We start from the raw sequence: 14191 nt of genomic DNA on the forward strand, positions 1-14191 counted from the left end.
TCCAGATCGAGGCTAAGTTCGGGATGGTTAGGTTCCATTCCTCTCCCAAGGGTGTTGCAGGGATTCGAACACGGGTGCGTCCTACCAAAGCCAGTCCCCATCACCACTGGGCCAACACTTACTTGGTACCAAAACTATATATCTTTAACCGTATATTGTCGCTTTTATAAATATCAAATTGTTATGACTCAACTCTTATTAGCTTCATGTTAATGTATATTTTTATTTTTCAATATGATCATAATTTATCAATTAGACTAGAATGGTCAGAAAAACCTATAAAATTCATTTTATACTAAAACATTTGCTTTAATGTATATAAAAATGCTAGTGCAGATTAGATTTGGTCAACTTTTCTCATTGTACGAGAAATTTTAAAATGTTGTCAAATACTCAATTGTCAACATTGAAAAGAAAGAGGAGGATGCATATATATACCTATTTGTAGTGAGCCCGAAAAAGAGCTGGAAATCTTCTCTACTTACAAAAAATGGTGAGGAGTCCATGCTGTGAGAGCATAGGATTGAAGAAAGGGCCATGGACACCAGAAGAAGATCAAACTCTTGTTTCCTATATTCAGCAATTTGGTCATTCAAATTGGCGCGCTCTTCCTAAGCAAGCTGGTAATATTATCCTGATTTATGCACTTTTCTGCGTTATTTAATTAACTTCATACCTGACCTTAAAAAAAACCTTCATACCATAATTTCCATTTCTAAACTTGTAGATTATTTATCTGATCATGACAACCCAACTTTATCTATGATTTCTAACTTTATCTATGATTTCTTTACGATGAATGAAGTTTACAAATTAATTTAGATATAACCTACTTTCTAAAAGTCTTGTAATGATTAGCCTCTAGGCTCTACTCTATCTATGAATAACTAGTCTGCTACACCCTCCGTCTCATTTTGTAGTTTCCGTTTCATTTTGGACACGGGAATTAGGAAACAATTATTATTATGTACTTGTATTGGGAGTTGTTGTGTTTTTTGGAATTATTGTCATAAAAAAATGAAAAAGAATGAGAACAATAAATGAGTGGGCATATGAAAAGAGGCCACAGAGCAAAAAAATGCTTTTTGTTATACCCAACTAATGAGAGTTGATGAACAGTGAATGGGGTGTCAAAAATCCATATGAAAAGTTGGAGAGAGAGGGTAAAAAGTAATGTTAAAGAATGGAAACAAGAGAAATGAGAGCAACATTTTGGAACACCCAAAATGGAATAGGGAACTATAAAATGGGACGGAGGGAGTAATATTTGTCACGAAGCCTAATCAAGAGGAAGATCCTCCATTAGTACCAACTGGCGCCAGGCCCTATATATATACTACTCCCTCCGTCCCAGAATATAAGACTTGATTCAGTTTTTATGCGGTTATTAAGGTAATTAGAATCTTGTTAATTTTAGATAAGTAGATTCATTTGTATTGAGAATCATTACTTTGCTTTTTTTTTTTAAAAAATAATGATTAATTAGTTGTGCATTGAATGAACTTTGGAGAAAAGTGTAAAGAAGTTAAGTGGTTTTTTTCCTTTGGAAATAAAGCATGATACACTTAAGCAAACATTAATCCAATGGAAAAAATTATGCCAAATGACAGCTCTGTATTAGGGGGACTTTCGCCAATCAAATTTCTTAACTCAAGAGCGCACGGATTATGCCTACTTTGGCAAACCTTCAAAATTTCAGATTTTCCCTCTAAACAAAAGTGATTGAACCTCCAAAACTTTATAAATACAGAGGGGATTAATTTTGTTCTTCATCCCAAAAAACAGAGCACATACATATCAAAAAAAACTCCAAAAAAATTTTGTTGCATCATTGCCTGATCTCCATGTCTTCAAAGTGGAATCTTCATGATGCTTGGTCTCCAAGTAATGGTGAGGATAGTGAAACGCAACAAAACATTGAGGCAGGGGATATGGAACTTCATGATGTTGAGATTAATCTCAACTTACCACCAAAAATTTCAGCACAACAACAAGAAGATGGATAGGAGGAACCTCATTATAAGAATAAGAACAGGAACAGGCTCAGCAGTGATAACAATCTCAAAGTCTTGTTATTCCTTCTCAATAAAGCAAGAGAAGGCAAGCTCAAGTATGACAACATGACATAGGCCTCAAATCAATTCAATGTAGCCAAATAAAACTGTAAGTCGCATCTGGAACACAACTAAAAATCTGAATGAATCCATGCTAAGAGAAAGTGTAGAGGGGGAGATTACACTTATGTGGTAGGGAAAGAATACAAGTAGAAACAAATGAAATCACAAAACTCGCCATAGGGGAAAAGATCTTGCATTAGAGATCTAGCCACATTAATTGGGGTGTCAAAAAGCACAGTTCATAGGATGGTGCAAAGGGAACTGATTAGGCCACATACAAACCCACTTCACCTAGGTTTGAAAGAAGTAAACAAAAAGACAAGATTGCAATGGATTGTGAATTTGATAATGGGATCAAATTCTCTTACAAAGAGGAAATACTATGCCATGTATGACTTCGTACATTTGGATGAAAAATTGTTTTACTTAACCAACAAATCACAACGGGTTTATTTAGCACATGATGAATAGGGGAAATATAGGACAACAAGTAGCAGCAAGTTTATACCAAAGGTCATGTTCACAACAGTTGTGGGCAAACCTAAGTATAATGATGAAGGTGTTTGTACCTTCGATGGACAAATATGCATTTTTCCCTTTACATATCAGGAACCAGCCAAAAGGGCATCAAAAAATAGAGCTAGGGGGACAATGGTGACTAAGATAGTCGAATTAGTGAACCAGAGGGTCACTAGGGCCATGCTCATTGAGCAAATTATTCCAACCATCAAAACACAATGGCCACAAGATGATGGGGCCTAAAATAATTTTCTTGCAACAATATAATGTAAAAGCACACATAATTCAATATGATCCTCAATGGTAACAAGTTTATGAACAAGATGGGTTCACCTTTATTTTAATCCAACAACCACGCAACAGTTCAGATTTAAACATTTTAGATCTTGGATTTTTTTAGATTATTTCAATCTCTAATGCACAAGAAAATGCCAAAAACAATTGACAACATGGTGGTTGCTGTTAATGAAGCATTCAATGAGCTAGACCACAATACATTAAGCAATGTATGGTATTCTCTTCAACATATAAGAAAGAAATTTTGAAGGTTGGGGGAGGGAATAACTATGACCTTCCATATGTTAACAAGAAGAAAATGAAGAAGGAAGGCAGATTAGAAGATCAAGTTACAACACCTATGTGGACAGTAGTAGAGGCTTGGGAGAAGGTTATCAATGGAGCATCAAGTTCATATGCACAAGGAGAACTATGAATGCGTGTTTTAAGTTAAAGGGGACTTTTTTTTGCTTATGTTTGATGTTATGCTTAGCTTAAAGGTTACTTTTTCTTTTTTTAATTTGTTTCATGCTTTGTAATGACTTTGGTAGAAGTATGAATGAAACATTCAAGTTCAATGTTAAGTGAAGTTTATAAACATCCAATAATCAAAACAGTTAGGAGCACAAAAAATGTAAGAAAAAAAACAGAAACAATGAAGTAAGCATAAGAAAAGAAAAGTGCAAGTAGTGTAAGAAACAAAAGTGAATTCAGTGTAAGAAACAAAAGTGTAAGAAACAAAACATAAACAATGAATTTAGTGTAAGAAACAAAACAGAAAGAGTTTGAAAAAAACCAGAAGGACAAAAAAGTGTAAGGAAAAGAGTGTAATTTTTTTTAGGACTTTGTAATCTCATAAGTCCCCTATTATCATTGACTAATTTGAGAGAAGCTCTACAATCCTGACACCAGTTGCCTCAACAAGACAACATTAATCATCTGGTGGCAAAAAGTGTCAAGAGAGAGTTTTATCATCACATTATAGTATTTCAATTGAAAATTTATCCATTATTGATACAATAACCACACCCACATAATATTGAATGTGTATTACCCAAATGCCTCAATCAGTCATTTACATGACTGGTGGCTTAAGGATGTACATAGACAAGAGGGTCAAGCGGGTACAATTAACAGTCCCCAAGAAACAGACACAAAAAATCAGCATCACCTAAATCATCTTAACCATATCACAAGGGACAAACACACAACATGCTAAAATCAAATACCATATCACAATTAAAGAGCATATAACAAGAAATATACTTATATTGAGCATGGAACATATGATTCAGATATTTTTCTGATGTAATTAAATGTGTGTTTAGATTAGCATGCAACAAAAAGTATGTGGTTGTGCACCACCTCCCAAGTTGATTCTGTTTTTCAGTACTAGGTAGTACTAGGGAATTAATGCAATCTTTGTCCTCTAGTGATGCACTAAATTATGCTGCTATTGGTGTAAAAAGGATGAGTCACTGTCCTTCCTTGGACAACTGTTTTCTCTTCCATATATAGTTGTGTTCTGTGTATTCATCACAGAAAAGAAATGAGAATGAGAGAAAATCTATTTGTGAAGCATTGCAAAAACTCTAGGAACATCAACTTACAATAAATTATATTATGATAATATGATAGGTACGCAGTATACTAGTATTAGAACGTAAGTAATCGTATATAGTATACTTGTCCTATAAGATCCCCCTCCACTCTTCTCCACTCTGTCTCCTCCATCTTTTTCATCCACAACGTTCCATAGACCCTCTTCCCCTCTATCTCCTCCACTCTTAACACCACCAGCACCTTTAACTGCTTAGTTTAAAGGTAATTAACTAGTCACTAAATGAATTAAAGTAGTCACCGAAAGAAATTAACCTAGTCACTAATTCTCTTTTTAATATTAAGCTTATTATTGCCTAAATTTAATTTAAAAGTAGGCGGTCTCTTATAAGACAAACTCTAGTTTATAATATTTTATTAAAAATAGTGCAAAGCAAATTGATTAAAAAGAACAGACCCTTAATCCATAATTTTTTTTAATAAAATTTTGATATTATCTAATATAAATTTCAATTATTTTTTATGACTTTATTTCGGTCCAGGTTAAATTTTTTCGTCTTTGGTCCTTCTATAATGGATGGTTGCAACTTCTTTTGGGTTTTGCAAAATTGCAACTTTATTTGTATTTCTTTATTAATCATTTAATTGTGCATCTTTTCGATTTTTTTTGGGTTTTCTGATTGACATATTAAATGATCAAACTTTATTTGTAATTTCTTTATTAATCATTCAATTATGCATATTTTCGATTTCATTTTTTTGGTTTTCTGATTAACATATTAAATGATCAAGTACTTACATCCTTCTTTTAACGTCTCTTTCAAAAAATTTGGACCAAAAATAAAACATTAAAAAACATGGACTTAATTAGGGCCCTAATATGTAGGCTCGCCTTTGGGCCTCTAAAATCTTAGAAACGGGGCTGGGTAAAACAAAAATAAAAAGAAACTAAAATGCAAAGAATTGAAAAATAAACCTTCAGAAGAACAGTTCAACAATGGTAGGTTTCACGTCTCACTGAACCCCATCTTTATTTTTTCATTTAAGAGTTTATGGTGCTTTTTTTTTTCAGTTTGATGGGTTATATTTGTGTGAGAGATCTTCAGAAATGTGGGATTTTTGGAGTAACCCAAATGGTGGAAGCGTGAAAAGTTTCATTTTTAGTAAGTTTGGTTAGTAGATCAAAATGAGGACATTGAAAAATTTAAAGATTAGATGGAAAAGTTCAAGGAAACACCTAGGTGACAAATTGAAAATGGTTAGTTTTTGGATGAAATTGAAAATGCTTTACACATTTTGGTCTTTGTTTTATGCTCTACCCCTAATTCATTATCTAGGTTGAAGTACTGCTGTATTGCAATTTATTCTTATAGGTAACACATTGTTCTTGTTGGCTTCTTCAAATTGTAGCTTTAATTTGTCCCGTCGCTTGATTTTCATGTTCGCGAACAATTAGGGCAAATTATGTTCAATGACAGTATATTAGGAAAGTTATGGAAGAAGAGAAGAAGGGTGATGAGGAGGCATGAATGGCAGGGTTGGGATGAGGTGCGGGGACAGAGGTGGAGCCCATTGTTGATGGCCGCTGTATGGGAGGGGGTTGGGTGGACTGTGGAGGGAGAAAGAAGATGAAGGAAGGCTATGGAGGAAGAGAGAGAAAATGGTCAATCATGTTTATTACAAGATGTTACGAATTATAAACTAATTAGGGGTTAATGACGAAAGGTTTAGGTGATCTTGTGATATGGTTAGGATGATTTAGGTGATCTTGATTCTAGTGATGATGATTTAGGTGATGTTGATTCTACTGATGATGATTTAGGTGATGTTGATTCTATTGCGATCAATTTAATTTTGTTATGTGTTCTTTAATTGTGATTGAGGCGCTCTATGTTTAGCATGTTTGTGTGTGTATTACTCATTATGATGCAAGTTAGGATGATTTAGGTGATGTTGATTTTAGTTAGGATGATTCAGGTGATGATGAAACTATTGTGATCAATTTAATTTTGTTATGTGTTCTTTAGTTGTATTTGAGGCTCTCTGATATGAGCATTTTTGTGTGTACTACTCCTTGTGATACAAGTTAGGATGATTTAGGTGATGCTGATTTCTTGTGATATGGTTAGGATCATTTAGGTGATGTTGATTTAGTGATTGAGGCTATGGAGGAAGAGAGAGAAAATGGTCAATCACAAGGAGTAGTACACACAAAAATGCTCATATCAAAGAGCCTCAAATACAACTAAAGAACACATAACAAAATTAAATTGATCACAATAGTTTCATCATCACCTGAATCATCCTAACTAAAATCAACATCACCTAAATCATCCTAACTTGTATCATAATGAGTAATACACACACAAACATGCTAAACATAGAGCGTCTCAATCACAATTAAAGAACACATAACAAAATTAAATTGATTGCAATAGAATCAACATCACCTAAATCATCATCAGTAGAATCAACATCATCTAAATCATCATCATCACTAGAATCAAGATCACCTAAATCATCCTAACCATATCACAAGAAACAGACACACAAACTTATGTCCAAAAATCATCATCACCAAAATCAGAATCACTAAAATCAACATAAATTAAATCGTCATAAAAATCGTACCATCATCACTTGAACTCCAACAAAATTAATTATCACTACAACCATCATATCTGGAACTAATATCATCACAACAAACATTTTAGATCAAAACAATAACATCAAGAGCATGACCCTGCATCACTAATATCATCAACATTCTTTTTAACTTCACCCACAACAAAATTAGAGGTGGAAGTTGCACCATGATCCCATTTTGCTTTCGCATCATAATTGTGACTGATGACAATAATCTCCCTTTCTTCTACCTCCTTTTTTTCTTCAATTGCTTTATCACTCAAAGTATCAATTTGAGTTTCTTCAGATCTGGAACTGTAACTAAGGATTCCTTTCAATCTAGCCCCAACTCACAATATGGGTAATCCGAACAAGAATATGTATCATTAGATACATCTTACCCAGAGTTATGAGAAAAATCGTGACTTATGGCAAAAAAAAACCCCAAGATGAAAATTGAATCCTAAACTGGACAAAAAAGTTAGATTTAGGGTTTTAAAAATCAATCTAACAAAAATGAACACATTTTGAGGCTTAAATACTAAATCAACAAACAATTTTAAAAATACAAACAAGGCGTGCGAATTGATCAAAGGTGTAGATTCAAAGAACACACACAAAAGAAAATTCATTCAAGACACAAATTCATGCATAAACACTTTGAAAATCAAGAAAGAGTAAAAAAAAATCAAACCGGATTTTAATAATCACATAAATTTTATGAAAATCATGCATCCCAGATCTAGCTAGGGTTTCCATGTGAACAATAGACTTTAGAGAGAAAAAGAGAGGATTGAGAAGAAAAGAGAAAAGTGGATGAGAGAGAGTGTGTGTGAAATAATCATTGAAATGGAGTAAATGAAGGAATTATTAAGAGAGAGACAAGTGTTGAATGGGATAAAAGATTCAAAAACCTCATTAATTGAGGGTGTATTGAAATCCAAAAATTATGAGTGTGTTTTGGGCGTTTATTTTACTCATGTGGGTAGTTTGAGAATATTTATGTTTTAAAATTAGAAAGGGGACTTATACTTTGGAACACCATATTTAGAAGGGGACTTATATTATGAGACGGAGGGAGTAATATATACTAGCATTTTTTATACACTATGTGTACATGTCATATTAACATTTTTTTCTCAATAAGTTATTAATAAGTGTTACAAGAAATTCGATTCAAACAAACATTAATGATTTTTAAATTTTTATTAATATATATTTTTTAAAAAACAATTTTTAGTTGGTTTTTTAGTTATTGTTCAGCACTATTTAAATATAGTATTGAGAGAAAGAAATATCAACAGAAGAAAGGTTGTGCTCAAATAAAGTGGAAAACATTGTTTTTTAGGTTCAATAGCTGAATATCAATAAAGTGGAAGAGTTTGATTTATATAATAGAGATTACCAAAAATCAACATTTAGGTTTTAATATATTATCAGTATAATAATTAATATGAAATTTAAGTTTTTATTTTTTCTTCGAATTGTGTCAATCAAGTCATATTTTCAATTTAATTTTTGATCAATTTTTTTCACACATATGTAAGAAGAGAAAATCATTCTCCTTAATTTAATACTCCCCCCATTTCATAAAGATCTTCCCACTTTCCGTTTAAGGGTGTTTCCAAAAGATCTTCTCACTTTTGCTTTATTCCTTATTTGGCAAAACAAATTTCCCTATTTACCCTCTCATGTCACTATCATATGGTCCACTATTACATTATTAATTCAATTTTACTCCCTTTCTCTCTCCTACTTTAACCTCTTTTTATTTGTTTATTTATCTTAACCCCTTTCTCTCTCCTACTTTACTCACACCATGCCCCACACAACTTGATTTTCCTTGGTATCTGTAGGAACAGTAAGTGGGAAGATCTTTAGGAAACGGAGGGAGTATTCAATTAAAGCTTCAAATTTTCAAATTAAATTTCATTGTTAACTTGTTCAATATATATATGACAAGTCGGAAGAAGAAAATATTATTTAATATATATGACAATAAGATTCATTAGGGTATATAAGACTTTGTAAGGGAACACCATCTCCCCTTCCCCCGACCCCTTGACTTATACAAAGAGAGATTAGAGTTTCAAACCTTGACCATAAATTTTTTGACCAATTAATCAGTCGATACTTGTACTACATCCATGCTATAGAGTTTAAATTAGAACTTGTATTATTGGTCTGGGGAATGCTACAATTATCAAATATATTATTATTCATAAGTTTCATAATTGATTTTATTAGTTTTCATTAATTTTCTTTCTAGTGTAAAATTGAAAAATGTACATTATGGCATGATTAGTTATTTTTTTAAAAAAAACTTTCAAGGAATTGAGGATAAAAATAACAATGTCAATGGCATTGGGATAAAAGAATGTTATTACCTTAATAAAAGTGATTAGAGAACCAATGTTTGGCTACGTCTTTATAGTTACAGATAATTATAAAACTTTATTATGTTGTAATTTGAAACATAAACATTGAAATTATAGTAGATTGATAATTAAACTCTTACATTTCTTTTTAAAGGTCATGTGTTCGATTTCTAGTAGCCACACATTGTTAATATTTTTTTGATGAGATTATGAATATTTGTATTAGGAATTAACTTGAGAAGAGTGTCACATGCAACTCTTCCTTTTATAGGAACGCCTTTTAATATATTTGCATAGATTGTTTTTATCAAATTTGACATGTGGGTAAGATTTGATGAATTTTTGCCTCGCATATTCCAAGTGGTCTTGGCATAGTGGTTGCTTACTTTGTCCCTTAAACAATTAGTCGGGGGTTCGATGTTCAACCTTTGGGAATGGAAAGAGATTATTGGCCAACCTTTTACCCTTGAGTGGAGCACCCGGGGCGAGGGGATTAGTCACTACTATCGGTGGTGGATACCTTGGTTGTTCACTAAAAAAAAGATGCCTAATGAGAGGGGGGAATGAGTATGGTTTTGATGTTTTGAAGAAAGATTTGTCAGAAATTACCTTATAAATAAAACATGTGTTATTGACTTTTATTTCAAACAAAAATTCAATTTTTGTAGAAAAGAGTATCTATTACTTTACTTTTGAGTTTCTATAACATAGAATAGTTAAAACCTTATATAAAATTTTTTCTAAAAAACTACCTTTCAAAACAAAAATGTTGTAACAAGCTACTTTTGACGATTTTCGACTGTTGACTACCTTTTCCAGCGTTGATCTTTTCTTTTTGTGCCTCTTTTCTCTTTCATTTTCACCGAAATTTGCCAAATAACCACAAATCAGTATTATTTTCTTAAAGGAGAATGAAATTTTGGGCGAAAATGGACGAAAAAAGAAGGAAAAAACACAAAAGAGAAAAAATTAATGCCAGAAAAAATGTACAATAGCCAGTCAAAATTAGCTTACTACACCAATTTGTTTCAAAAAGGTTATTGTTTGTATTTTTTTATTAGGTGATTTTGCACAAAATAATATTTTTGTAAGATAGTATGTGACAATATCTTTTATATAACTAACAATAATTAAAAATTGTTAATAGTTTACTTTTGAATATGTATATTAAGACCAATGTTGTTATATGGATCCTTCTTTGACTCTTAGAGGCAGATAGGATCAAGTCACTAGGACTGGATCTAAGATCCTAAAATTGGGGGGGGGGGGGTTATAAGAGTGGTAATTATGCTAGAGAATGGAAAAGGATTCCCACTAAAAGTTTAACACACTAATAGTAATGTTTTTTTTTTATTTGCAAATGATGATAGTAGTCATACTTTAAGATTTTCAACTATAATTTATAATATTAATTTCATAAAATAATTGATAGTCTTGCGTGGACCTGTATTATTGTGGACCAACGTCACTTATTTAATATAGTGACCCTTTTTACATATAGTAACTTTTTTAAATCTTAAGTTATATTCTACTGTTAATATTTACCATAGTGACTATTTTTTTTTAATATAGTCACTCTTTCTCACATTAATTTATGAGGATGAAATTTTCACTTTGTGATATAGTAATTTTTTTTTCACATAATCAAAATTCACAATTTATATCTACTCATCTTTCGTATCTATCTTTTTTTTATATATTGACTTTTTTTTTCATAAATCACATGAATTAGAATTAGGTCCACACTAATTTAGTGTGAACCAGGTACATATACGTTTTTTACAACAATTGAATCTTAAAATCGTATTAGATCCTACCATTTTAATCTTTTTGAGTAGGACTCGAAGATTCTACAAAATTAAAATTTTATGTAGGATCGAAATCAATAATATCATTTTTCTCATTCAAGATATTAATAACAATGATTGACACAAATCTAACAATGCAGTCCAGTTATATGTATGACAAGGAATATAAAGTAATCTTAGAAGCCCTGAAAAAGACATGTAAGGCTGTAACCAAGGTTGTTATCGAAGTGGCAGAACAATATTTTACTAAAAGGCTACTGTATGAGCATACTGACATTGCAAAGTAATTTTACAAAAAATTCATATCAGTATAAATTGATCCGGTCCTTTGGGAACTGAATCAGTTAGTTTGGTGTGATTTTTTTTAATCATATCTAATAATTATCTGATTCGGTTTGGGCATAAAACCAGATCAGTTAAGAACATTAACTGATTCGATTTTCTCCCTGAACCAGATTAGTAAATACCTAACCAAATCAGTTAATTTCTTATAACTGATTCTAGCCCAACCGTTCTGGTCCAATAGCGGATCAGTACTCTTTAATATGACCGGATCAAATGACTTTCCACTAGTGAAACTTCTAATAGTTATATCTATTTGTTAAATATAAAAACAAAGGCAAAGTGAAGTATATGAATAATGCAGAACTTCAAAATTGTGTGCAGATTATATAAGATCTATATAATGTAGTACTCTATCCGTTCCTTATCGATGTTGCTAAGGCTATGTTTAGTTCACCTGAAATTTTCTGATCTGAACTTATCTGATATGATCTGAACTTATTTTTTTTTTATCTGATCTGATCTGATCTGAACTGATCTAATAACAAGATCTTATCTTTTAGATTTTTCTCAATACTCCCTCCGTTTCCTAAAGATCTTCCCACTTACTGTACTACAGATACCAAGGAAAATCAAGTTGTGTGGGGCATGATGTGAGTAAAGTAGGAGAGAGAAAGGGGTTAAGATAAATAAACAAATAAAAAGGGGTTAAAGTACGAGAGAGAAATGGAGTAAATTGAATTAATAATGTAATGGTGGACCATATGATAGTGATATGAGAGGGTAAATAGGGGAATTTATTTTGCCAAATAAGGAATAAAGCAAAAGAGGGAAGATCTTTTGGAAACACCCTTAAACGAAAAGAGGGAAGATCTTTAGGAAACGGAGGGAGTATATAAGAAAAAATATAGTCATGTGGGGTCTTGTTTTATTCATCTCAATGAGTACTTTATTAATATTCAATTATTATAATTTTTACTAATATGTAATGAAAGATATAGTAATTTTTAAATATAAGCATGATCTAAACTTATCTGATCTGAACTTATTTTTTCTGATCTGATCTGATCTGATCTGAAATAAGCAAAAATAAGGTGAACTGAACATAGCCTAAGTTGTCTTACACAATTCTCAATGCACATATTTGACTATTAATATACTAGCATTTTTTGCACGATATGCCTACTACGTGTCCTATTAATGTTTTTTTTGTTTTTCTCAATTAGTTATATATTCATTAGTGTCATAAAAACTTTGATTCAAAAATATATTTATAATTATTGTTAACTTTTTACTATATTTTTCTTAAATCAATGCTTCATTGGTTTTATTAGTTATTTGTTCATCATTATTCAAATATATTATTGAGAGAAATAAATATACATTAGAAGAAAGTTTGTGCTCAAATAAAGTGGAAGAATTTATGTATCAGGTTTAATTGTCGAAAAGAGTTTGATTTATATAATAGATATTACTGAAGAATAATCAACATTTAGGTTTTAAAATATTATGAGTATAATTATTAATATTATGAAATTCAAATTTTAATTTTTTTTATTCGTGTCAATTAAGTTATATTATCAATTTAATTTTTGAATACTTTTTTTTCACACATAGGTAATAAGAGGAAATCATTCTCCTTAATTTAATATTTAATTGAAATTTCAAATTCAATTTCATTATTAACTTGTTCAAATATATGGCAAATGGGAAGAAGAAAAACTCTTTATATGACAATTTAACTTCATTAAGGATATATTATACTTTTTATCAGAGGACACCATCTTCCTCTCTCCCTCACTTATATAATAGAATAATTACGTATTAGTAAAAATTGATATCATTAATGTACTCTTGGAAATGAATAAAATTGGACCCACGCACCATTATTATAATATTTCTTATATATTGGAAAAAACTTAAAAGATTCTATTTAATTCTAGCTACTGAAAAGATTACAAGTAGAAACATCCCTAAGACATTACAAATGGTGATGTGTTTGTAGGTTTATTGAGATGTGGAAAGAGTTGCAGACTTCGATGGACAAACTACTTGAGACCAGATATCAAGCGAGGAAACTTCAGCCTAGAAGAAGAAGAAATCATCATCAAAATGCATCAAATTGTTGGAAATAGGCAAACAACTCATTTGCCTTTTTGCTCAAAGTTTTACTCGTGCATATATGGATTACTAATATCATAAGTATCCCTTTGTGCTTGATAGAATTGAATTTTTTTTAATTTGGTTTCCAAATTGTAGGTGGTCTACTATTGCAACTAGATTACCTGGTCGTACAGATAATGAAATAAAAAACTTTTGGAACATCAATCTGAAGAAGAAGGTTAAACAAGTTCAACAGGCCTCTTCAAGTTCAAGTGAAAGTTCAATTCGATTATCAAATATAGGTCTCGAAATAACTTATCGATCAATGAATTCCCAAGATTCAGTGGGAAAAATGTCTGATAACTTGGGTGTATCAATGGAGTCATCAACCATGAAGTATAGTTCATCATGTCCAAATTCCCTAGCAGAACACCTAAATTCTGATGCTTTTGATGATGTATTGTTGTTTTGGTATGATCTTTATCAAAAAGCTGAAGAGTCAATTGTACAAGGAGAAAAGTGA

General features: G+C 31.4%; 1 protein-coding gene across 1 annotated transcript; it reads left to right on the forward strand.

Moving 5' to 3' along the window:
- The first annotated feature begins 473 nt into the window (after positions 1-473).
- On the forward strand, positions 474-14191 carry LOC104891116 (transcription factor MYB15-like). The gene is made up of 3 exons (XM_048642249.2): positions 474-623; positions 13571-13739; positions 13825-14191. The coding sequence occupies exons 1-3, from the start codon at positions 491-493 to the stop codon at positions 14189-14191; spliced, it is 669 nt and encodes a 222-aa protein (XP_048498206.1). The 5' UTR covers positions 474-490.

This window comes from Beta vulgaris, chromosome 4, assembly GCF_026745355.1.
Source record: "Beta vulgaris subsp. vulgaris cultivar EL10 chromosome 4, EL10.2, whole genome shotgun sequence".
Lineage (NCBI taxonomy): Eukaryota > Viridiplantae > Streptophyta > Magnoliopsida > Caryophyllales > Amaranthaceae > Beta > Beta vulgaris.

Coding starts and splice junctions, on each gene's coding strand:
- LOC104891116 (XM_048642249.2), top strand. CDS start 491: ATGGTGAGGAGTCCATGCTGTGAGAGCATAGGATTGAAGAAAGGGCCA. Junction 624..13,570: donor CGCTCTTCCTAAGCAAGCTG/GTAATATTATCC, acceptor ATGTGTTTGTAG/GTTTATTGAGATGTGGAAAG. Junction 13,740..13,824: donor TTTTGCTCAAAGTTTTACTC/GTGCATATATGG, acceptor TCCAAATTGTAG/GTGGTCTACTATTGCAACTA.